Source organism: Falco punctatus, assembly GCF_963210335.1.
Source record: "Falco punctatus genome assembly, chromosome: 11".
NCBI lineage: Eukaryota > Metazoa > Chordata > Aves > Falconiformes > Falconidae > Falco > Falco punctatus.
The window spans coordinates 11,054,290-11,081,578 of NC_137591.1; the positions used below are offsets into that span (position 1 = coordinate 11,054,290).

Below are 27,289 nucleotides of genomic sequence, written 5' to 3' on the forward strand. Positions count from 1 at the left end.
AGTCACCTGCCTTATAAGTGGACAAAAAAAAAAAAAAAAACAACCCTCAAAACCAACAGTCTTGAAGGACAAAAGATAACAATTGTGGAAATTTTGCAAACTAGAGTCTGTGGGATTGTGTCTGAACACATGAAGCTACAGAGATGAGATTAACATTGCAAAATCAAATTTCAATATCAATTTATACTAAAAGGGAACTGCTGACACCAAATTCTTCTCCTGTTATATAGATTGATTTTAACACTCATCTCCTAAGAAACTGTGATGATAAATTTGTGTTTTTAGAGGTACTGGAAAGTTTACGGATGAACTTAACAGCACACAAGAACAACAATACTGCATTCAGTGTAACATTTGTATAGTATGGAGTATTGAGTCCTAATTAATGCAAGTATTACATTTTTTAGGAACATACCTTAAATAGTATATATAAAACAAAACGATTAGTAGAAGTATTATGGAAAGAGGCAGTGATACGTGACCACACAGTCGCAGACACTCACCGTAACACACATACAGAAGTGTGTTACATTAAGTTTGTACAGGTAGCCTCAACATTTCTAATTTTCCTATGCTTGGCTTTGCAAGATTGTTATGTGGACAATCACAACATCTAATTAGCATAAACTAAAAAATAAGATTCATTGTATGAAGTATCTGAGAGTTACAAGGGTTAACACAGTGCTGCTACCTTACTGGTATTAATGACATACTAACCTTTTGAAAGTACAGAAATCAAGCAAACTGTGGCCACTCTTTCTAATGACTTGTAAGAAAATGAAAAGCTTTATTAGGAGGTTCAAATTATTGGAATTGAGTAACACATGTGGATTATCAGTTTTTCTTTCTGCTAGCCTGACAGCAGAGGTTTTCATACTAAGAACTTGAAAGCAGATAGGAATTTAATTTTGCAGTTATAAAAAAGCTGAGAGCTGGCCTGTAATTATGCACTATCACTTAGAGTCCTGCCACTTCTGAGACATTGTGCCTCTCAACTGACCAGTTGAGCCAAGTGCTGCACTGGGATTTCACCAGTGTTACAGGCAAAGTGCAAGATGATAGGAGCTGGGAAATGGAAGAAAAAGCAGCAGAACCAATAATTAAAATAATTTTAAAAAATAATTAGTATATTAAATAATGTTAGCAAAACAATGAAGAAAGATCAGATATTTTAGTAAAGACTCAGAAGCTGATTTGTTAGGGTGTATTTGTACAAACTGAATTGCTTGGAAAAGTCTGTGTCACTTACTGAAACTGTTGAACTGGGAGTGTTTGTTCCATATCCAGATGAAGGAAGGGAGGCCAAGGACCAGCGGCGTCCATCCGTTCTGGGGAAAAGAAGTAAGGGAAATTACTGTCATGGATAATGTGGCGAATTCTTGGGGGAAATAAGCATACTGCCCCTCCCCCCAAAATCTCTTAACCTCATGTTTTTATTAAAGCCTCAATTTATTCAGATAGATCAGGTATCATATTTACAATGACCTTTGTGAAAAAGCAGCTAGAGTAAGTTTTAAAAGCAAAAGTAAGTGACTTTGGAAAAAATAAAGCCAATGAGCATCAGATTCCTGCATTAAGTAAACGCTTTGTAAATGCTACCAGTTGTGTAAAAATTGGAGTTTCTGAAACAGATAAATGAAATCAGCTCATTTCAAACTTCTTTGAAAAAGACTTATGCGGTTCCTTGTCTTCCAAATAAAAGTTTAAAACTGAGGGGAAAAATACTGTATTAGATCAAGAATCAACTGAAAGCTGATTGTTTTTTTTACCTGGTCAGAAGGCACACTGCCTAGCACATCACCTGACACAGCTGGTGAATTAAATCCACTACAGCAGATCTGAACAGAGCCAAGGGGTCCACTCAAAATACAGAGGAGACAGCAATCACGGAAACCTCACCTAGGGCCTCTTTCTTCTCCAATCAATATAACAGTAGTAGTTATTTCCCTATTGTAGCCAAAGAAACATGACCCTCAGAGAAAACAGCCAAAACATCCTGGAGATATTGCAGAGAAGGTCTTTTACCAACATCAAAACTGAGGAACTATACGATTGCTTTGAGGAGAACCAGTATTGCCTCCCTGAAACCACCAAAACCTCCAAAACCCGCCTCGGTGAGGATGAAAACAGAACCACATTCAGCTCGGTCTCACAGTGCTTTTTCTGCCTCTGATTTCATTTCAGTCTCGCATGCATTTTGTGTCCCATAATGGACAAATGTGTCCTGTTGCAGATGGGATGGATGTTAAAGTCATCTCTTCCTCGCAGCAGTTTCCTTTTTCTTTTTTCTTTTCTTACAGCAGATTATCAGTAACTGGCCATGAAGTGAAGCTGAATTAGAACAGTTCACCATTCTAAGTTACTTTGGAAGGACTGCGGGGGTGGGGTTGGTACATGTAGATAAAGTACATTTATGCAAGTGCATGATAAAATAGGATGTTTGGTACAGGTCTGAAATAGTGCTTAGTGCTTTTAGAAAACGCAACTGTTGCCATCTTCACAGTAATATTTCTCATCTCACTATCCACACTCGTGAAGCCTCATTTTAAGAAAAAAGTTCAGTGCACACCCAGACATAAATGCCTGTTTATGTTTTTTCCAGACCTGGCTCCTTTTATTTTCAGGCACTGATACACACTAATAATCTTTGTCATCAATCTTAGAATGAGAGGGAAATAAACTCACTGTTCTACATCACTGAAAGAATATTACGTCAAAAGAGTTTTTAAAAACACTCATGCTTCATGCATTAAAAAAAAATACTCAAGCTGTAATGCAGATTTCTATTGCATGCGTATGTTATAGCTAAACCCCATTTAGCCACAGGTGATTTCTTTGGCAAGACAATTACACGTAAAAGAACAACCTCAAAAAATTCCAAGAGAAATGAAATTCCCTTCTTATCCCTGAAAAACAACAAATAGCAGCATTATAAAGTCACTGCATGATGTGGTTAGACGATCTTCATGCAGGTTCTTGTAAACATACAGGGGTACTGGGGTCTTCGTTTAGGTCATTGATTCAACCTCAGTTTGGACATTCAGTCCCAAAGCAAGACAGTATGTTCCTGTCTCCTCAAGCACTAGACGAGAATGCACAAGTCACTTATCTTTTTTTGCAAAAGGAAAACCTAATCCCTTTTTTTACTGAGTTGCCTAGACCATGTATTTGAATTACATCAGAACTTTCATTTTGACAAAGTTTAAAAAAATATGATCTTTCTCAATTAGAAAATTACAGGACACCTCTTCATGCTTGGGCTATTTTCTGCTGATGCAATCTATGCAAGCAATGTGCTATGCAGTCAGGACAACACACACCAGCTCTAGTCTAGCAGAAAGAAATGGGACCAGAGTAGAATCAAAGGCAGTGGGAAAAAGACTTTAAAAGAAAATTCCTCCTTCATTTACGCAAAATGTTTCAAAGTTACTTCAGTGTTTTGTTAATAAATACATTTTTAGAGAGACCTCATGCAATATTGCATCAAGAAAACATACCTGGAACGAAATTTTTAGGTCTTTTGTTAATTGTAGACCCTTTCCTAGCACAATAAAAACTTGCAAGCAACAGATTTTGCCTTTAAAATAGCATTTTAATTAATTAAGGAGGTATTTTTATGGCAGCTAAATGTTATTTAATGAACAGTAGATCAATTTCAAAACAAGAAGGTGCTAGAAGAACAAGGCATCTCCTCCAGAGCACTGTTTATCATTTTACGCCAAAATGCAAAGATTTCCTGTTTTGATTACCACAGAACAGAAGCTGAATGCCTAAATGGGGTTATTACAGCATGAACTTGTTAGGGACGCAGGCTCAGCTGCACAGAAGCGTAGTTCATACACACACACAAACAGTAGCAATACCATACACGTTACCTGTCTGCTCTGTGTCCATGGCTGTATGGGAGAAATTATACAATGACAGTGAGAGAGGGAGAAGGAAAAGATGCATACGATTTCTGAAAAAAAACTTCATCTGCTGTCACTGGCATTCCATTAAGATCAGTTTTAGTGCATATGAACAGAATTAACCATACATTCCCTTATACAAACGGGAGGATTCCTGAACACGCTAACTTTGTGGCTATGACACAATCATTGAAAGGGTGTCTAGCAAGGGATTTATGATTAATCACTACTCAGACTATGGACAATCTTGCAGTATATTGTAGCGAAACTGGCTTTACAATAAAATGAGTTTTCCAAATGTATTTCCTACTCTGTTCCAAAAATCAAACTCATCACGGGGCTACAATGAAAGAATGGAAGTCACAAACAATGTCCGAACAGGGTAATAAATGAAGAAATTACACCAAATATAAAAGGCAGATAATCAGCAACAAATCACTTCTGTGAAGGCAACGGGACAAAATCAGGTAAGAACCATCTCTTAAGACCCATGCAACGCCGTTCAAAAGGGTACAGTGAAATACCCATTTGCCTGGGGTAACAGAGCACCACATTTGCAATTACTTAAAGCGATCATATAGAAGTTATTCTGATACCACTATGTGATAATCTAATAAATACGTATTGGTACTGCTAGCATAGCTATTCAGGGTGTAATGCAAGTAAAAAATAGAAACAAGTTTCTAAAACAAGCTGTGCTTAAGTGTTCTTTTCAATGACAGAAGTACAGAGAGCAACATGCATACTGTCAAATGAACCACACTATTTGACAGGACAGACTATACTCATCTATTTCATTAAAAATTAGATTTTAGAAGTGGAAAAGTATGAAAGAGTACTCTTCAGAGTTTTATTATTAGAACATTTATTTGCTGCTTGAAATTTTAGAAAGCAATGGTACTTAAAACATCAAATTGAAGCAAGATGTGAAAAAAATATGTTTTTACAATGGTTTCAGCTGCAACTTTCCTCCTGTGTTCCAGGTTCCAGAACTCCAGATACTGTGAAAACCGGTAAAAAATCAGCTGATTTCAACAGAACTTATTGAATATGCCCAGATCAGGCCCAGAGGCCTTTTTTAAAATAAAGGTGAATACTACGAGTCCATTTGAATTGTTTTACCAGCAAGTAAACCACTATTTTTTCCCTTTAAGGCAATAGGAAAATATATATCCGGTCTGTCGCACTTCACACACAAGTATGAATTTTTTTTCTTATGTAAGACCTGAAGACCGAAGTCCACTTCAAACAGTATTCAAGGACACCAGGTCTTCTAGCAAATCACCTCAATGCAAAAATGCTCCAGTATTACCTGCCATTCAGATAAAGGGTGTACCTTATTTCATCAAATCCTAGCCCTTTATTCTGCTTTGAAGTTTTGAGCCCCATCCCTTTTCCTCAAGCCCTCAAGCCAAATCTGTCATTCTCAGAAAACTTACTTCCTCTCAGGATGATCATGCGTCTCCCATTCCCAGATCATTTTAACACAGATTGCATTTTTTCACCCAAGGAAGAGTCTAACAAATCCAAAATACCTTCCCCACACTTGAATCTAGCAATCCTACTGCTATGCCCAAACCCTGCTTGGGATCTCTCTGTTTTCCCTGTTGTTTATTTCTCCACAACATTTAACTTTCTGTATCATTATCCATTTCTGCCTATCTGCTGGGACACAACATTCAATGCACCATTTGTCTGCTTCTCCCAGCTGTCTTTATTCTTTCTGTCCTATTCCTTACACTAAATTCATCACTACAGTATCAGATTTCTTTCCACCAGTTTGATATACAGCATGACCTGCATTTGTCTAGCATTCACTGCAGGACAGACGATAGCTTCACATTCAGGTCTCTCAATGCTGCTGCTCTTCTAGAGGTTCTTGTAGACCTGCAATTTCAATTATCAGCTATTTTCCTCATTAGAGCAATAATACACCCTTGACGCCAATGCCCAAGACAGCAGAGAAAACTAAAAAGCTACTACCAGTCAGCAGGCAGCGAATGAATGCACACACAGTTGTGCATGCCTAATTTTAGGTATGTTTACATCTTTGTGCAGACACAGCAAAGATCAGTACACTTTGAATACACCTCAGTTATTCAGTGAGAACATCTAGGACTACAACTAAGATACAACTATCCCAATCATAAACTGGGTTTAATGTCATTATGACTAAATTATGTGTCATATCACACATCCTACATGCCATTCTGGGAGAATGTTGCCTCCTCCCTAAGCAGTATTGACTACTTAATTTACTTCATCTTCTTCTAGGTCTGAAAAGCATTCTGGGCGCTGCTGAGATCTAAACCCAAAAGAATAAAATAAAACTGCAAACATCACAGAAAGTAAAACGCAATCACAAAACCTCTAACCCATAGGCCATTTCTAAATAAAAGTATACAGACTATGTTTGCCAGTCCAAAGAGAATAGATCCTGCCTTACCTTCGGGAAGGAACAAAGGAAAAATGAGCAGGTGCATTTGGAGAGAAGTTCCTGGGACTGTCCAAAGGGCTGCTACCTATTTGAGAAAATAAAATTTAAAAAAAAAACAAAAACAAAAACAAAAACAAACAAACAAAAAAACACCCAAAAAACATTTCATTCAATTTGCAACAAACTGAAAACAAGTAACTGAAAATACAGAGCTTTGAGTCTCTGACCTTTTGAACATTAGTTTGATAAAGAAACATTCTTATACAGATGTATCAGTATTTTGTCTCCTTTAACTTAAGGTGTATGTTTTCTTTGTTGCTTTCAGGTAAGTAATATATCACTTATACACAATACAGTCTTTTAATATTTTGCAATAGTTTTTTCTATATACAAACTTTTCCTAACACTTCTCAGTGAAAAAACTGAGTTAGAAATTACACTGATGACAGTTCCAGGAATAATAAATAGCGAGAAAGCATTTCTTCACAATGTACATCAAGGCTGAATGCAAAATTCACTGAGGAAATAAAAGATATATCAAAGGAACTGCACATGATAGTAAAAGGACTATACGTATGTAAAATGATCTGGCTATAACATAGCAGCATTTGCCCTAACTACCACTTTTCTGAAATAATACTTCTACCATGAAAATGAAAGTTCCAGTGAATTTATACAGGGAGGAAAAAATAACAATTTTCTCTTGGCACAAGAATACTTACTCTGGGCTTTGTCATATGATGTGTAAGCATATTGGTGATAAGTGATATATTGCAATGTATTTTATTTCAAAGGAAAAAGCAACCATTTCATAGAAAGCCTTTCTGAAAGCCAGAATCATTTACACACTAACTGCAGAAACCTTTGAAAGTTATGGATGAATTGGAAGCTTCATGTCAGCGAGTATGCTATCTACTGGGCATATTCTTAAGTGGTTTGCTCTTTCAGATCCTTAATACAAGCACAAAAGAGAAACTATACATAGTAAACATTAGCCAACAGCAATTTCTTTATGCACAGACAATAAAACAACATTAAAACAGCAGCAGGAAAACTAAATAGATACCAGACAGGCCATACACTGCAAGGTATGTAACGGCGGTCATCACAAATGTTTTCAAATTTAGATCCCATATAAAGTGCATTTATTTTAAAAGTCACGTTGAAAAGTCAAACATCAATGATAAGTCATCTGCAAAGGACTTCTCTGTTTTGGGCAAAGTACTAGGTTCCCACCTTGCCCCTCAAGCCAGCACTGTTTGTAAGGCTACTGTCCCATCCAGCACTGCACTGAAGCTCGTAATTAAGTTGCATTAATTTCAACCCAAGTTATTCATACACCTTAACTGTGGTACTGAGCAGAAATGGGATAGAAGCATTGTGCTCGGTTGAAGAGAACTCACACTTCAGGTATACAAATCGTTCACAAAAATCTGCAGTAGCATCTCCCCACTCCTGTGAGCAAGGTGTGTGCACACCTGGCACGCATGCCGGGGCAGGTAGGGAGGAGGAGAGAAGAACAAGCTGATACCTGCTGGGATTAGGATGGCCACAGCACAGCACAGGCCAGCAAATGCCATCTGGTCTACAAGCCCATGAGGGGAAAAACAGCAGCTGGTTGAGACTAAAGCAGCCCCAGGCTGATCTAACATGTGTCAAGGGGTGATGAGAGAACGGGAGAGGTAAGTGAATTCCAGACCACTCAACAATCTGCTTCATCAAGAGCAAACTAAATTAAAAACGAAGTGTTTATTTTCCTTTGGCTTGGTTTTCTTTTGTATTGTTAGTTAAGAAGTAACAACAAGTTCACAGTGTAACATAACACAATGTAAGTCTTCACCCAGAACTGGCTACCATTTAACCCATTCCCAGTAAATCCCAAGTGGGAAGGGGAGAGAGTGATCAGAAATCAGTAACTAGATAATTTTTGGTGCTTCATTTATTAAGCTTGTACTCATTTTAATTTTTACGGTCACAGTGGAAAAACAGAGACTTTACGCCACTTTCGAATTAAGAGAGGACCGAGCGGTTTGACAGTCTAGATGGCACTGCAAGCTCACAAGAAAGACGGAAGAAGGCTATGACAGCCACAAAGTAAACAACTCAAACCACACGTGTCCTGGTAGCAGCACGTGGGTAGGGTTAGGGTCACCACTCACCTGTTAGCAGAAAGCTGAAGGAGCATTTTAGATCAGGAGGAAATGCAGCAGGACTGAGGCCTTTCCACCGTTATGTTGACTTTCTAACAAAACAAGGAATGCTGCTCATTCTAGTAGGAACCTTAGTCTTTGCCTTCTCATTTTTCAAGCTTTACTGCCGATGAACCCTACTGTGTCAAGATGATCCTTTTGAACACAAAGCCCATTGCCCAATGCTATTATAAACAATGAACTGTCATTGCCTTCTTATATCTTCATCAATCTTGTGTAAGCTCTCCAGATTATGATCAAAATAGGATTTCAAAATAACTGAGCAAATTGGGTAATGACAGGTTTTAAATCTTGAAATTAAGTATGCGGGTGTTCAAACCCTTCTGAGCCTACACAATCTGGTACGGAAATACTACTAATTTTTAAGCAACTGCTTTTTCAGATTTATATGGCATATTTCCTTCCAGACACTGGAATTTTAATTAGATCCCCTGTGAGTTGTTTCTAGTTTTAAAATGAAAAGCAATTAGTTTTTCTACTCAATTCAAGTCTGGGTGAAGCTTTTAAAACAACAACAGGGAGAAGGGGAATTACTACTTTTCCTAAAATTTCCCAGTACTGCTGCATCTGCTGTAGTTGAAGGAATTTTAATAAGAGAAGCCTTAGTGCAGTAGTCTCATTCACCAAGGCTGATCGAAACTCTACTTACTCTGTTAGCAAAGGTAAATTCCCCTGTTGCTCAAGGGTTATAGTTGGCTACTACCGAACCTGAAAAAACTCTGTCTCAAGGGAGGCTGTTACACAGAATGATTGCCCATTAGGTAAATCAACACAGTTACATGAACGTTAATAATTCAGATGTGAACCTTTACATTTTCCGGATGCAGGAAGAAGGATGCAGCCAAAGCATCTGTACATCTGCTACCCTCAAAATACAAAACCAGACCTTACGGGCAACAGATAGGTGAAAGTTTCAGTTATCATCTACAAACATGACATTCATCAGACAGGTGATAAGTCCAAAAACTCACACTAGAACCATTTTGTAAAACCTGCTTCTGAGATTCAGAAAAATAAATAAATGCAAAAGACAAAGTTGTTGCAGTTTTCTACATAGTATATACCAACATTATGCTACAAAATTCGCTGCCTTCCAGAACACTCAAATCTCAAAATGATCAAAAAATTTTAAGCGCCCTGTGTGCCACCTGTCATATATAGTGAATGCCATGGTGCTCTCACACCATCCAAGGATCACACACGTGAAATGCTGATGAACCGCAGCTTTGATAACCAGGGCAGGATCTGGAGTGGCATGTTCTATACCCTGCTCACTCTAAAAATAATACATAAATAGAGGCGTTAGTAATAGCCATTTTTCTGCCAGAAGGTGGAACCGAACTCGCAGTGTCAGAGCAGAACAACTGAATTCAGTACCACAGTGCTGCCTGCCAGCAGCTCCCTCCACCTGCCATTGCAGATGGGAGCAGGACAAAGGTCCCAGCAGTTACAAGTGTCTCCACTGGAAGCCAGTGAGCAACCTGGCTACCTTACAGTTGTGGCAAGTAAATTTTAAAATAGCCTGAACTTCAATCATCCAGCTGTAATTCTTTCAAACTGAATTATAGAGATGATGTTGCTTCTTTGATTGATTTTAAGCTTTTCATTTTAAAATATAATCTAATAGTAACTTAATAATCAACCTCATGATGTAACCTCTCTGTAAATTTCAGATTTTTAAAAATGGATTCAAAGAAATACAAACAAATGTAAGGAACATGTGTGTATATGTTTTTTCCCCTCTCTGATTTTAAAAGAAAAAGAATTTAGAATAAAGGGACAATTTTGAAACCTGTATTCCTAGAACCAGGCACTTCAAGTTTGGGAGATTAAACAAGCAGAGTAACTTTCCTACAAAGTTAACAAGCTGCAGCTATCTATACCGATGTCCCAGCTCATTTTGGAAAAAATACTTCATACAATTTAAAAACTGAATTAGCACACTTCAAATCCATTGTGTTCTTGAATCAGAAGTGGTTTCACGGTAGAGTTGAAATCATTTGGATGTACTTCAACCTCAAATGTTGAGATCTTTTAAGTATTACTTTTCCTCTGAATTTTTTAGGATATAAAATTGCCTGGCATCTTATCTGGATGCTGTTTCAGACAGTAAGTCTATCAGCCTGGATTAGTGTTCATTAGGAGGTAGGTTTGCCTGATGGACTGTCACTGACTTTTACATTACATACAGAAGAATAATTCCTGAAGCTAGTGCTATACAGGACTTGATTTTAGAATGGTTTCTGAACAGAACATTTTAGAAAGCCTCCCTGATTTCTCTGCATGCCTGCTGTTCCTTATGACTCATAAGAGAGGTTCAGAATGGGCATTAAGAAGAGCATGTTCCAGACAAAAGAGGCCAGGGAGAGGCACCCAGCATTTCTTAGTAACTTATCAGTCTATGTGCCTGAACAAACAGATTGATAGATTCTGTTCAAATACTAAACAAATATCACAGCCTGTTCTCACATTCATATCTCATATATGGTATTTCTTAAGAAAATATTTGTGACTCTACTCTAAATTTCATGTGCTTTTGTCTCTTGAATAAATTATTTTTTCCAGGGAAGACTCCTAAATATACTACCGGTGAAGAACTCTAACTACAAGTAATTTATCTTCCTGTACTCTACTGGCTACTCTTGGAGGTCACAAAGGATGTCCTTTTAACGAATAGTTTTAAGTCCCATATGCAACATCAGAACAAAAAATGGAAATATTTGACAATTACTGCTAAAGAAAAATGGCATACCACTGATTAATTACTCTTGTTTCTAGAAGACACTTACATACTTCTCATAAAAGATAAGCTTGTAAAGCCTGAGACAGCATCAAAACCACTACAAGCAATTTTTCATTTTTTAAATAGACAGAGGAGAAAAGCAAATCAAAAGAAAGGAAAAGAAAATAGAAATGTTTCTATTGTGAACATTTCTGTACTTGTTTTCCAAGCAATGATCATGTCAACATTTTTTTGCAATCTGCCAAGCAAGGACCCTTCCTTCATATTCTGAGGAGCACCTTTCTCTATCGCTTCAGTTAAAGGCTTGTACAGGTAATTTAGAATGTGGTAAATCCAACATACACATCAACTCTAAGAACAAAGTAAAGAGTGCAATGTAACTAAGTAGAGAATCTCTACCAAGAAAAATGCCTTGTTGGAGTCAAATTTTACAAAGCTATCACTATCACAATCACACACACAACAGAACCGAGGGAGTTTGATGTGAAATGGAATTGCCCTGTGCAAATTTTTGGCCCTGCACTTTATCTGAGATTCTGAAGCAAAAATAAAGTTGGTTTAATATATAACTTTTAATTTTTTTTTAACATTTTGATTTGAAAATTCTGGGTAATTTAAAAAAAAAAACCAAGTAATTAAAGTAACTTCCTACCCTTCCATGCTTTATAGCATTCTGAGCTAATATGACAGATTTTTATGAAAACTTACATTTATGAAAGATTTTTATGAGAGTGGCTGAGGCTGTCATGGGCATTCCTGAACAATAACTTTGCTCTTCTTTCTCCTTTCAACAGGCTGGATGTCACCCCTCAAGATGCAAACAGAAGCAGATGGCTCCTTCTAGTTGAGCCACTATCAATTTGCTGTTCTTTCTCAGCATTTCCTTAGTTTCAATCTCCAGAAAGTATTTACAGAACATACTGCCATGTAGGAGGAGGAAAGTCTGATTATAGTGAAAACAAGTTACTTGTCTTACATGCAACAGTGACATACTTCCAGAGAGGCTCCACCGTGGATGATGTGCCACGAATGTTCAAGCTGTTTCACGCTACTGACTGGTGCCCATTAGGGCCATACCTGAAGCCCAACCATCTTCTCTGGCATTTTGAAATATCAAAACCAATGTAGTCACACATCACCTACCTCCCTCAGCAATAAAAACGTCAAGGGAACATGCTGTTCAGGCAAGCTGTTGAATCTGCATGTGTGACCCTTTCTGAAAATCTGTGGTTACTGCAGGCTGAATAATCATTCTTTCTTTTTCTACAGAAAGAACATCTCCACACACTTCACCTCAATGACTAACAAGCAGTTGCCCATTTGCTCTGAAATGCGCATTTCCCAGTTGCTTCCATGGTAAAACTGGCAGTAATGTAAACAAAGAATCCTAAACATCTCCTGTCGCTCTAAGTAGCAGATAGAGACCGTAAGATAGCACACTGCACAGCTGACAGGCTGCCAGAGGCACACAGAAATACGCAGGGTGTCTCGTGAGAACTGCAGTTAGATCCTGGCACAAACTAATCATGCTAGAGCACCCAAACCAAGATATTCACTTACACGTATTTATTTAATTTTATTTTACTTCATTCTCCATCTCAGGTTCTTTTGCAGAACGTAAGAGGACTGAATCCTCCAGAAAGAATGGAGGATAGGTATGGTAGTAAACTAGGGAGTACAGAACAGATGAGGACATAAAATATTTATTTTTAAATGAGAAGACCCTCTTACAAGTTAGAAAGGTGAAAAACTACAGTAAAAGAGCGTATTTTGATGCAGAGTATCAATATGTTCAAACTCACTATAATGAACACTGACATTTTTCCTAACGATCCCCAGGTAAAGCAGTCCTAGGCAGTTACCTGCATGTCCATGAAGAGGGGAATGTGGTCGCGGGAGAGTTGGAGATGTGCTGGATGTTACAATCAAACTCTTTCTGTTGCTCGTCCGACAGCTGAAAGAAAGAAATATAAACAATAAGGCATGGTCAGACCAACAAAAGCTGTGAAGGCAGGTCCTGCAGAACATCTTTCAGCTAAGGAGGAATCCCTCAGTATTTAGGTCAGTATTTCCTCACACTCTCAATCTTAGTGACCCTGCAAAGTAGTAAACATACAGGGCCAAAAGGTTCTTTGTCAGCAAGAAGTGTTTTAGTACATGAGAAGCAATATAAAAACTGTATCTCAAGTATCTAGGCCACTAGAGATAGCCAACAACACATTCCTGATTCACAAAACACACGCAACTCATGCTTTACGAATCACACAAAACCCCAAAAGCTACAAAATACCCCAGAGTGCTTCAGACATTCTTACCAATATCCAACCTAGCAAATAAATCTGTTACAATTATTGGCTATTACTGTAAGAAACCAGAATATATTCTGTAGGGCAGAGTTAAAATTATGGGGGAAAAAAAAAAAAAAAAAGTGTTAGCACAATTCAGCAGCTGAGCAGGATTATGAACTTAAAATCTGAGATTCAAGACTCTCTGCGAATACGTGCAGCAATAATGACAGAGAACTCTGCAACGCAAGTTTCAAACAAGCCCTCTGCCGCATCAGCTCCACTCACTGCCATGATTTTGTTCCAGCAAAGAAAGTGACACCTCTGTATGAGGCAGTTGAGACTTACTTTTTTCCCCACTGGAGTTTCAGAACTTAGCCAAATGAAGAGAACGATGTGTTCTTCCATTTGTTCCCAGCCCGTGACTGCTAGTAGCAAACATTTAGCTCTAAAGATGTTAAAAGTAATTGTAATGGGCAAGAGAAACATTTCTAAATCATGGGGACTGTGAACAAGAGCAACTAGGTATTTAAATCGCTTCCTGATCACCACTTTTCCTGCTTAAACAGAATTAACAGCCCAAAGCTCCCAGCAAAGTCTCCCAACTGACCAAGTATTACACTAAGTACACTTCTTCATTGTACCGCTAACTTGCCTTCTAGATGGCAGAAACATTTCTGCTTACTTCAGCAGTTCTCAAAACAGGTAACTAAAATCATATTGGTCTTGATAGGGGGTGGGAGAACAGACAGGAGCAGGGAAGGCTGAGCAGAGGCTGAACAAGGACACTGCCAGCCCAGCTGCAGAGGTGTCCTGTGAAGCTCCACATTGGGGTACTGCGGGCGCGTGTGAAGCCTGTTTGCTCGCAGAGTCCAAAAGCTGACGCCTGCCTCGGTCCTTCCTGCACCGGCTGATCTTCTGGAGCTGCCCAACAATAAACACCCTCAGACTGCCAAGATCTACAATTTAATGCAAAACTATTTTGCTGTCACAGGATACACTGCATCTGACTATTATTTGTAAGCTTTTTTATTGCTGTTCTATAGGAAACTAGAGAACTTGATATAGAAAAAAATACAACTGAACTGCCAACTATAATAAACAGTAATAAAGTTGAAGCACCATTAACTGCTATTCAGGCTCTTTAGTGTACTTACAGCATTCCTCAAAATTATCCAACTGATTCCATACGATCTCCATTTACATTCATGTATTATTCAACAACAGTCCATCCAAAAACTGATTGCCATTGCGTACATCATACAGAAAACCTAAAAGCCTGATTTTAAGATGCTTAAAATCTCAGTTTATGGATTTATTTTTTTTAATGTGTTTTCAGTTACTCTATTCCAGTAACTGTTGAAAAAGCCAGAATACTTAAATCCAACATTAATACCACATGATCATTATGTTTATATTACCAGAAAATCTTTCTCACAACACGGAAGTCCTCAGCATTCTGATATAATGTATATTACTATGTAAGGAATAAAAAAATCCTGGGTATTTTAATACAAATAATAATTTAAGATCTTTCTCAATATAAAACACTAGTACAGTGAGAAAACAGAGCTTCATTCTCTATGGTCATATTCCTTTGCTAAAGAGAGTTCCTAAAATACACTTTACCACAGCAATGTCTGGAGCTGGCTATGGAAACTTGGTATATTTAAATCACAGCATGAAGGGGAACACAGACTGTCCCAGCCTTTTAACTGCTTGCCCGCGTTTGCCAAATTGAACTGAGTTTCACAAACCTATTTTCTCCGCTGTTCTTGCAAAGATACGGAACCAAAAGAGAAAGGGTTAAGTGGCTGGAGAGCAGGCACAGCCAGACCTGTTAAAATAGGTCAGGTTTACACAAACGTACCCAGAGGAGTGAACGGCTTGGCGTGAAAGCCTAGCCCCAAGTTAGGAATAAAACACTGCTCGCTTTACACCCTCAAAATTGGATAACTTTCAACTTCCCTGGATCTCTAATCTGGGAAGGGGGAACATCACTTAGGCCTGTTTAGCCATTTCTATGAACCATGTGTGTTGGCAATAAAGCAAAGCTTAAACACAGAGGCTAAAAGCAGAATATCTAATTTCTTGAATCCACGTTATATGATGAGAAAAATAGACAGACCAATACAATCACACTCTCTACTGGTTGGCAAGAGCCCTCTGGATATACACATAAAACTTTTCATAGATCTTGGAATCCCAGAGAAACTACAGAATAAGAATGATGGAATTCTGGCAGTCACAAAAATACAAAAAAAAAAAAAAAAAAAAAAAAAAGAAAAAGTGTCACAAAAATACAAAAGGGAAGGGAGGAGGTAACATAAAGATGCTAGTTGGGCGATCTCCCCCAAGAAGTCACTGTGACAGCATTTGAGCACCTCATAAAGAGCAGCTAAATATGAGAGAAGCAAAGCTGGCTTTAACCAGGCCTTTGTGCCAAATAAATTCAAACTTGTTGATTTCAGTGTTGGCAGAAACAGTTCAAATCAAGAAAAAACTATTTCCTGGAAGATGCACTTTAGCCAGACAGATGGTACCAGGCTGAATACTGAGCTACAAGGCCAATGATAATGAGGAGACCATGTTATTAACCTTTTAAATTGCGTTAATTATTGCTTATTACTGTTCACAAATTCTCAAAAACAATACTAGATGTTTCCTTGTCTTTAAGATAACTCAATCCAAGTAAGAAAACAGGAGAAGGAGAAAGTAGAAAGGGAAAAGGTAACCTATACATCTCTAAGCATTTTAACTAGAAAAAAATAAAGTTCTTAACCAGTCCAGAGAGATTCCAAGCTTTATTATCTGTTTATAAGCCAAAGTTTTGCTTTTTTCATTAAATGCAAGACAAGCTGTACCCTGACCCCGCTCTCCTCTCACAGTTTGGTGTGGGCCTTGTTAACCTTTTTTTTTTTTTTTTTTTTTTTTTTTTCAGATCCCACTTCATAATTCCAGGATAAAAATCCCCTCCAGGTCTTCCAGTTTAGGCAAAGCACGATTTGAACAGCAGAGTTTCCGTGCCACCCAGGCTCCAGGCAACGGAGGGTTCGAGGGGCTGTCAACACGAGTGCCCCCGCTGCCACCCCCTGCCCGCCTTTGCCACCAGGAACACACACACACCCAAACCGAGCCTAGAAACCTGTGAGAGCACAACAGCAACTCGACTTAATTCCGAACACGCACAGCAAAATGGATAGTTTATATGAAATATTTGAAACAATGCCTTTGCCATCACTATGGAAATGGAGCTTTTACTATTTCTAGAGTTAACTTCACTGCCTGCAGTAAAAATAACATTTGTTACGTGGACTGAAGCGTTCCCAGCACATTCTTGAAACTGAACACTGCAGGACATCGAACGTGGGTCTGGTAACTGGACACTGGTTTTGGACCCACTGAAATGCACCCTGGAGCCAGCACCCGTGGCTGGGGTTATTTATGAGAACATGTGGTGGCGTACCTGCGAGCCGCACGCAGCCCCGGTGCTCGGCCGCGACACCCTAACGAACCTCCTCCGAGGCACCAACAGACAAGTCTCTGTCGAGCCTCTAAAACGGGCACCATGAGCACACCTTACTTCATATGCATTTTCAGTCTAAAAAAGAAATCAGTGTTTCAGTTTCAGCACAGATCAATATTTGATCCTTTATTTTAGCAGTTTACTCAGGGGATATCTCCAACTCGCTGAGCAAAATCGATTAACGTCCACGAGGCATTCATGTAATGAAAGCAAGGGCCACAGAAAAACAATTTAAAAATAAATGACCAACCACCACTATCAAGTAATTCCATAGCGTTGCTGCTTATTAGAAATGAATAATGATAAGGAAGTTTCTCAAAATCTATCTAAACCTACAGGCCTCACAGATTCCTCACAGATGAAGCTGCTCAATGTACAAGTAAACAAGATTAGCACCGATTGCATGAGTCTTCCCATAGACTTAGACAGCAATCAACTTGAAGTAAAAAAAAATGTACAGAAAAATTACAGCTTAAATGACATTTTGGTTAGTAATCATTAATGCATTTGTTCACATTAGTAATTTTTAACTACAGAGTTTTGGTTTTGTAAACCATCTGAGGATGTCAGAGTGCCGGATCACTCCTGCATTAACCAATAACTCCTTTCAAAATAACATTTCAGAAGTCCAACATCAGACTTGTTCCAGATTTGACATGTAATTCAGTGACCCTAAATCCCTACAAAATGGGTTCCAAAATTCAGGGTGATCATACCTACAAAAGCTATTTGTGGTTACATATTTTCCTAAAATGTACTGTCACCTAACCAAACTTCACTAGATTCTCCTCTGATGTTACAGGAGTTTGGTTTCAGTTGATTTGCTTTACAAAGACCTCTTTATAAGAAACAGGCATTTTGGAAATGAAAATAAGTATTTAAAATTTTTATTCACAATGGCAGAAAATTTACAAAATCCAAAATCTGCATGTCAATGAATGCACCAGCTGCACAGAAATGTTAACTAGATGTGGAAGTTACTGTCTTAATTATAGTAATTCAAAGATGGAAGCAATTTTGTAAGCTTTAGCGCTACCAACAACAGGGATAATTAGTTCTCTAAAATAGATAAGAATAAGTAAGCATCTGGTTCAACTGATAGGTTTTTTTTATGTTCAAGAATAGTTTAAAAGTTATTCATCCTAGAATAACCGGGGGAAAAAAGTGTTGTTATTCATGGTGTAGGTCTGGTGGTCTGCACATTCCTACAACAAACACTACTTCTTTCCTCTTAAGGAAATACAGTTAAGCTCACTTGAGACCCAAAGGATGGAAGTGCAATCCAACAAGCAACTTAATGATCGCAGATAGATTCTCCATCACAACAGACACAGAACTATCCTCTTCCCAGTGTCACCCAAGAAAGCAGCACATATTTCCTGTCATTAAGTCCCATGAGCAGAGAAACATCCTTGAACGGGACGCTTTGCTCCAAGTTGTATGGCTTGCTGTAGGTGACAGGCTGCTGCAGACTCACTCTAAAGGCGTTTGCTCCATGCAGGATGAAAAGCTTCATCCTCCTCCCTCCTTTTTTTTAAATGCCTATTTCTTATTAATCCGGGTATGTGCAATGCATGAGTTGCTTCAGAGAAAGAAGATTTGTAGAGTCATCCATGGATGACATCTTGGAAAATGAAGAAGACTTCATTTTGCCACAAAAACAGAGGAAAGTCCTGCCTCTGTCGTTGAAGTCCTTCCCTTTCAGTATTAAAGATGTGAAGGGAGTGCTCCCATGCCTCATGCTGGTGCCAGCAAATTAGAGTCACTGTGTGGATGACTGTAGAAAGATGTGAATTCTGCGAGACGAGGAGCATGAAGACAAGAGATGCAGTCAGCTTGTGAAGTGTGGGCTGCAGTTCTGTACAGATATCCAAAGAGAGCATGGGGTGGGGTAAAAAACACACGAAGAATGTCTTTTTTCACCACAACACACATTTCAGCATGCTAACAAACACATTAACTGAAGTGAGCATGGAGATGAGCAATGTAAGGCTTCCAAAGCACGTGGTAAGTTGGGTGTACACTGATTCTTTTGTTTTAAGGAAAATTAACATCTTAGTGCTTAGGAATTAACTTATGGCATGAAAGACCATTTTCCTTTCATCTAAAACAAGCTATATATTAGATAAACCCTCCTACTTCATTTGTCAAGAAGCAGCAGCACCTCAAGCTAAGAAATCACAAATGAAAAGGCTAAAATTGCCAGTTAACATCAAATTTATGCCTAATTTGCCTAATGTTTGAGGCTGGTGCACACCTGCTTACACCACACTGTATAGTCCAGACCTTCTGCATTATTAACAACATAAGAACAACTTTGCAAAGCCAAACAAAATGAAATGTTACAATAAATTACAATGACTGGTACAGCCATTCTCAACTAAATCAAGCCACTTTATTCTGAAATATTCCTCCCTGACAAACACACTCCAAATCTATCTTTTTTCTCATATGAAAAGAAAAAAAAAAAGAAAAAAAGAAAAAAAATCTGATTATGGAAGAGACACCACAGAATAAATACAGACAATACTTAATGGGGGAAAACATACACCAACCTTCTCAAGCATCACTATCTCCTACTTCAGTTGTGTTATGCATTATACTGCCATGAAGTTACATCACAAAGTGTGAAGGAATGATTTAATGAAAACTAAGCATAACTGCATACTTTCTCATTTCCTCCAACTCTATTATTAAATGCTTCACGTAGCGTAACTGCTTTTTAAATAACTCTCTACTCAGCAATTCTCACGGAAGATAGTTTATCGCATTTTTTTCTCAAAAAAACCCAAGCAAACAAATTCACAAATAAAATGACAAAGTGATCTTGTATTGTTTCAAATCTTTTAACTGTGTAGCTTACAATGATACGCAGGTGTGTAATATAATAAACTCATTCTAAACACTCTCCCCAAAGATGTTTCCAGAAAACTAAGCGTATGAGTTGAAAATGGGAGGAAACAGTTTTCCAGGATTCAAAAGTGAGGAGGTTTAATATAAACCCTGTGTAAGATTTATATATAATATAAATCTTTCATATTAGAAAAGTCATGCAGTTGCTTTGTACCACCCAACATGAACAGTTGTGTTCATTTTGTTTCAGAGCATTTTCTTCATTGAAGTATCAAAAGATGTTACAAATTAGCTCTTTATCAGCTAATTGCAGTTTCAAATCTCAGTATGAGGATAAATTACATATCTAATTTTAAAAGCTATTCTAACAATACATTATTTTAGAAATAGTCTCCAAATCAGACTGTGTCCATGGAGCTGCCTTTTCTGCACAGAGCACTGATTTTCACACTGCCATACAGTAGAATAATAACTATGGTGGGAGCATTAGGGATGTCAATGGGACTAAGATGTCTGCAATCTAATTATAGGCCAAATTTTGAAAATACATATTCTAAAGGTTAAACCAACAAAATCAATATACATGGGCGATAAAAATCTACACTTTTCCTGTGTCAAATACTCAAATAAAAAAGTAATCTCTTCCCTAAAAAACAACATCCAGGGTTTATTTTCTAGTGATGATTCACAGCCAAAGCTTTTCAATAGATTATATAGAAGCTCATGAAAGACAATGTGCCAACAACCTTTGTAACTACATAGGTTTTCACAACTCAATGGAGTCAAAAAGCTATTCTTCTAGTTCATACAAATTGTCAGGTCTGACCGGTCTTAAATCATTGTCGGATAGGGCAAACACCAGTGCAGCCACTACTCTAAGGAAACCCTAGTACAGCTAAAGCATGGAAAATTAGAAGAAAAAAAAGTATAGCTCTTTCTCTCTGAATGCTGCCCTCCCTCCACAAAAGGGAATGTAGACATACTTGTGGTTCAGCAGACCCCAAGCTGAATACACTTAGTTCATCGGTAGAAAGCAAATCTCTCCATCTACCAGCCAGCAGCATCGCTGGTTTGCACCGAGGACTGCCCGCTGCTGGAGCTGGCTGTTTCCAGCCTGTACTTTGGAAGAGGCGGAGAGGCCCTGTGCTCTCCCTAGCTCCACTGGAAAGGTTTTGCCCTGTTAGTGAGACTCATCTTTCCAACTGTGGACATTAATAATAACAAACCTACTGAAGAGTTTCATGTTTTGTGCCCGCTTGGCAGAATTTTATGCTTACAGCGTGTTTTCATACCAGCTGGAACTACAGTCCTACTTTGGTTTTTAGGTAAACTCTCAGGCTAAGAGTGTTGGGCCATGTTTCCATCCCTGGTGCTACTGCTACTTAGCAGATGAGCCTTACTTACTGCACCCTCAGCTCCCCAAGGGGCAAAATGGACATCAGCTTCCCTAAGAACCATCCAGCATATGTAAGTTGCGAGCAATTTCCAACCCATAAGAGTACAGAACAGCCCAAAAAGAACAGGGCACCGCATCTGGACAAACACGCTAGAGGAGCAGACATCAGGGAGAATATGTTGTTAGACAATAAATCCACTGCCCAAGTCCTCAACCACAACCAATTCCTCACCATTTCAGGTCGCTTTGGGTAAAATCACCATCCCTCAATTTTTCAGTTCTACATGACTTTTGACAGAAAGGCTTCCTAGGTATTTTGGATTTATCTCAGAAGCTAGGAACCAAAGAAGAGGGGACGAAAATGTGTGACCTTTAAAAAAAAATTCCACCGAGGTAAGTTACAATATGTATTATCATGCTTTGCACCACAGGTAGGTATATCAGCTCGTTCATCCCTCCTACCTTTTTGAAACATGCATCACTCCAACCATCATCTGCTATGAGAACCATGTTCTTCTATCATATTGGGACTGCAGATCTCCTTCTTTGAATTTTGCAGAATTTAAATATAAGAAAAACTATTTATTGAATAGGTAAACAATTCACAAGTCCATCCCCTATAGCAAAGCTATATGATGTAGATGCAGAAAATCAGTCTCAGTCTCAATCTGCCTACCTTACAACGGTACTTCAGATTTATACTTCTGCTTCTAAAATAAAATGTGAGAGTGTACTTTGTATTTTCTTTTTATTTTATGTATATGTACTTTTTATTACAAGACCTTCCCCTTCCTAAAGCAATGTTTCCCAACTCTTTGCAGCTTCCTACAAAACATACCAACCAATCAACCCAAAATCAGCATCAACTTCACAACATTTCTTAATAAAACAGGTTACTTCTAAAGACAGTCCAATGAGGAAAGGTTCATTTTTTCTAGAGGAACAAAACCACTTTCCTGTGAAACACACAGACAAGCATTCGGTCTCCAAAGGCTTTCAGACAGAAGCACTGAAAACAGTTTGTTGCTCATTATGTTTGCACACACAAAGATGGGAGAAACATCTTCAAAAATATCTCTAAAAAATAAAAGCAATGCATGAGGGTGCTAAGGTAGGCTGACAATAGTCTGATGGACGTATCAGGAAAATATCCAGGCTTAACAAAACTGTAATCTCAGCAAGTAAGCTACAAAAGTTTTGACATTTGTCCAGGTCTAAGCTGTCTTAGAAAGGAACGTGCCGTCCTTTGCCTGCCTGGACGCAACAGGGGCTGAGCAGAGCTGTCTCCTACCAAAGCAAGATAAAGGTGAGACTTCATGCTGGCGTGCTGCTTTAATCCAAAACAGATATCAAGAGAGAATATATAGTGCTCAGTGTGTTCCCTTCAGCTCTGTGAAAAGCAATGCTGCTTGGGACCCTTCTAATCAATACACTCACTGAATGGCGGAGAGGTAAAAAGGATACCTAGATAAGAGTTGGCTCTAAATGTCAAAGAAGTTGACAGACAGGAGCTGGGGTTCTGTGGACATTGAAAATGCTCAGCGTAGCAAGTAAAACTGGTATAGATTCATGTAAAGAGATACACTACAGTGCTGCAAATAAAGTATTCTGTTATCTGGTCCTTACTCATTTAGGGAGGCAGGTCTGTCAATAAAGCATTGTCTCAGATAAAAACCAACAAACTTAAGAGACGTGAAAAAATTACTTACAAAAATACACGAGATAGCTATACTGCAGGGTGTATTAGATCAAATAAGCAGCCCGCTTAAAAAATCATAAGAAAATATGCTTGTAGAAGGCATTTCAAGTTAATGAAGCAATGAAACCACAAAAGGCAGCTGAAGAGGGGGAGGCTCAGGGTGCAGCTCCTACCCTGGCACAAAGAGCAGCCCTCAGATCTCCAGCAAGGCTAAGTTTCTGGAACAATCAAGACTGATTACATGTTAAACCTCATTCTTTTGTGTAAAGCTTACTTGCTATCTGAGACAAATGTTCATTATCCAATAGCTATCAATTTTTCATACAAGGATGGCTGTTCCAGTTTAATAACTATACAAAACACATACTACACATATACACACACAGAGAAGAGTCTTGAAGTTTTAGCTTCAAGCTGAAACAATCATTCACAAAACTAAGCAGAAGAAAAACACAAACATTAAAAGCCAGGAGCTGAGAGTTAAAGCTTAAGGGTAAAGCAGCTCTTACCATCACCTGAGAAAGTATCCTTGTTTTAAAAGCTATTCTACTTAAGAAGGCTGAAGATTAAAATCAAAATCGATCCCACTTAAAGCAACATGGTGGAAAGCAGTAAGTACAAATACATGAATGTATCAAAAATAAATGGATAGTAGCAGTGATGACAAAGACAAATCGTAAAAGAAATAAGGAAAAAACTAAATCCTAGTAAAATCACAGAGCCGTAATTTACACAGCTATTAAAAAAAGCAGATATTTAATAAATGTACCTCTTCTAAAATTGAATCAGAAGGCAAATGAAGAAACCGCTAAAAGCTTTTTGAATGCTTTATGTACTTATTCATAATTAAAGGAACTAGAAACGGGCAAGTATTATTTTTACAAATTATGTGTAACAAACTTCAGCACAAACTCACAAGCACAGGCAAACACAGCCCAAATTTTCTCAGAGAAAAAGTAGGGAAGATAGGACTGTTAAATAAAATCAACCTATTTCTGTATAAGTAAAAATTTTTTGTAAAATACATTTCTAGGAGCCAGGTATTGTCATATCCCAGCTTTCTTGCCGTATCAGTTCTGTTCCACCATAAAGTCTGGAAGCAGCACGGCCAGCATGAAATCAAATGAGACCCATAAAAATTGCAGAAAGTACAAGAACGAAGACACAGATGAAGACAAATGCAAACGCTTACAGAAAGCCAGGTCTTCACATTCCACAGCAATCATGCTTCATTTAAATTAAGCCTACTAATTGTAACATACTAATTTACCATGCAATCAAGATTGGAACAAAATTAAAGGACAGGAAAACACACAATAAACTGGAAATAAGTAATTTCAAATGCCACCGCAGGATTCAGACTAGTTTCCTTAGAGATCAAAGATTCAGGGAAAGACCATTCTCGCATGCGCTTGCAGAACTTTTTAAACTACAGAGGCTCACGTCTCTTTGGGCGCCAGCAGCTCTCCTCTAGTACATGCTCACGGGCAGTGTCTTATGATACCAAAAGTAACTCCTTCAGCATCAAGTAAAACACGTGAAGTGACATTTACATTTTATATTAATCCTGCACTGCTTTAATATGCTTAGTACTACATAAACACAGAAGGTAGTAATGGATACCGGGAGACTAATGCAAGCATCATACCGCTATATAAGCATAACATTTGCTGAGATTTTCAATAAATGACTAAGCTTTGTCTTCATATAAAATATCACGGTTCAATACCACCTACTCGACGCCGAAGTATTTTTGTGGAAAAGATCAAGATTTGTTAAGCTTACAATCTCAAAACATGCCCAATTTACTGCACAGCATTGCCTTAAATGATAGCTAAGAGAGACTGGTATCAGGTGGCTTGGATTTCACATTAGGCACATGGACTCCCCTGTGCAGGACTCTTCAAGAATTCCTCTCCTGAATCCCGATTCTCTGGACCCCTCCACCTTCTGCTGACATAGTGCCAAAAGCAAGCACATCAGAATAGTCTTCAAAACTAAATTTTTAAGGGGTTTGGAATAAACTATGAGATTTCACTACTGAAGCGCTTATTATTTTATCAACAAAGCTACTCTAAAGAGCACTTGGGTATTACTCTGTAGTCCTCAAAACATTAGGGGAAAAAAATTGGGCTACGGCCTGAGAAAAACTGTTCAGGGAATATCTGATAATTAGCTACAAATGTACAATTAAATCACTTCAAAGGTGTTTTCCTTAATGGTTTGAAAAAATGTATACTTTCTTAATATGGTAATTGAGATGGTGGTCAATACTACGTTGTCAGCACCTGACTGAGAACCAAGTCATTGGCTTCCAGGTAGGTGTATGGTGATAGAAGATGACGTGTCATACACTGTTTCTCTCAGTTCCTTAAATAAGTTTTGCTTTTTATATAAAAAAAAACATTTTGCTCTAAGGTGTATGGTTCCTTTTTAACATCAGCATTCAGCTGCCATTAAAACTACAGGAATCCCAAGTGCGCTGGAGAACATCTCCTGAGCACAACCCAGCACCTCTTCACAGAACAAGGACCCGCTCAGAGAGCAACGTCACAGCAGGGGCAAAAAAAATATCCTCAGCAGGTACATGAACAAGCCCATCCCAGAGCTTTAAACTGATGGGCGCTCCGGATTTAAAATTCACTTGTAGGAGACAAACAACAGTTGAAATAAGCAGATGCACAGACTTTGTAAGGATTCTAAAACCCAAATGTGTCGACTTCAATTAAATACAAGAACTGCACATTTCCAGGCCAAACACATGCCAGTATGTACATTTTCTGTATCACTTTCCATTGTAGCACTGATCTAATCTGAGCGTTCTCTGTGAAGTTCAGAATCTCCCTTCTCTTCCTACCTCTTCTGAAACCAGTCTCTTTCCTCAATATTTCATTTTGCTGCTTAAAACATCAGTGTAAAATTATTCTATATTCAGCAGCTTCCTTCATAAGAAGGATCCAAATAATTCATGAAGCCATCCACATTTGTGTGTTGCTTAGTTTCCTCTCCACAGAAGTCCTGACTTGAAAAACTGGTTTGTCCTGGGCAATAGCCAAGTGTTCATACAAGAGAATTTCCATCTGAACAAAGAGCTTTCAAGGCTTAAAACTTCAATGTTAACCCTGTAGGACACTTTGGGTTTTAGACTAGCAGGAAAATAGCCAACAGTACTCAAAATGAATTTAAAATCTGATTTACACAGACAGAATCCAAAATAAACTAGAAATTACAAACAATCCAGGTGTATTCCCTGAATCATTACACTTATCTTGGATATTAGGAGGACCTTCCTTCTAATCATGATGTACCAGTTTCTTTTGTAGTATTTAAGTAGCACAAATATCCCATCGTGGAGAGTGTAATGGAAACTCCCCAAAACTCATCCATTAGAAAGCAAAATACCCATCATGTTTTTATACAATCCAAAAGACTGTTCTCATAAAACGCTTATCAGAAGGTAAGGTAAATTCTTTTTCTCTCCTCAAACTGTTTTTATCCTAGGGCCATTTTGAAATACCAGTATGAACAATCTGGATGAAATTTCCTCTTCAGTTAGAAGTGTCAGGAGGCCATTTAATGCACTGAGCTAGGTAAAAAAAAAAATTGAGCTAAATATTATTAAAAGCATCAGATTTCCAGGTCTTTCACATCCTTCCCAACATAAGGGAAACACTTCTTACTTTATATTCATTTGAGCAAGGAAACGTGTGGCATGACAGCTGCCATTTCAAAGTTAATTATAGCACAGACTCACATTTTTAAGATTAGCTTTATGTTACCACAAAAAAGTAAGTATACTGCTAGCGTCAAACTAATTGTTTTTCTTCAAAGTGACAATGTATATATGGAGGAGGTGGCATCCTTCTGACATACACAGCTTTTAATGTCAATCTAGATGAATCAGCATAAAAAAGACACTGAATACATTTGAAGGGATATGTATGGACTCAACTGTCTAACACAGTCCTGTTACGGTAGCTTAGAAGTTAGCACGAACACACCGATGCATCAGAAAGCACCATTTACATGCTCTTGGCCACCTGATAATTTCCCACTCACTCGTTTACGTCCCAGTGAAAGGTGGTTTCTCTTATTGTTTGTGAATATTTCAATAAAGAAGAACATTCTTCTTATTTACCAAGGAACTGTTTATAATGAAAAACAATGATTTCCCCAGAAACATTGATTGGAGAGGTGTCTTGCTACTTAAAGATTATTTTACACTTTAACGG

General features: G+C 38.1%; 1 protein-coding gene across 14 annotated transcripts in view; it reads right to left on the reverse strand.

Annotated features, from left to right (window-relative positions):
• Positions 1 to 27,289, reverse strand: part of MAST2 (microtubule associated serine/threonine kinase 2) — a 194,264-nt gene that overhangs the window by 56,234 nt on the left and 110,741 nt on the right. For 11 of the 14 annotated variants that reach the window (XM_080406092.1, XM_080406082.1, XM_080406089.1 and 8 more), the window contains 4 exons: positions 13,161 to 13,252; positions 6,355 to 6,430; positions 3,876 to 3,896; positions 1,250 to 1,328 (listed from right to left, as the gene is read on the reverse strand). In XM_080406092.1, the coding sequence (XP_080262218.1) occupies positions 1,250 to 1,328; positions 3,876 to 3,896; positions 6,355 to 6,430; positions 13,161 to 13,252 (268 nt within the window). The remainder of the gene's footprint in view (positions 1 to 1,249; positions 1,329 to 3,875; positions 3,897 to 6,354; positions 6,431 to 13,160; positions 13,253 to 27,289) is intronic. The other 3 variants (XM_080406088.1, XM_080406093.1, XM_080406087.1) reach the window with 1 other exon arrangement.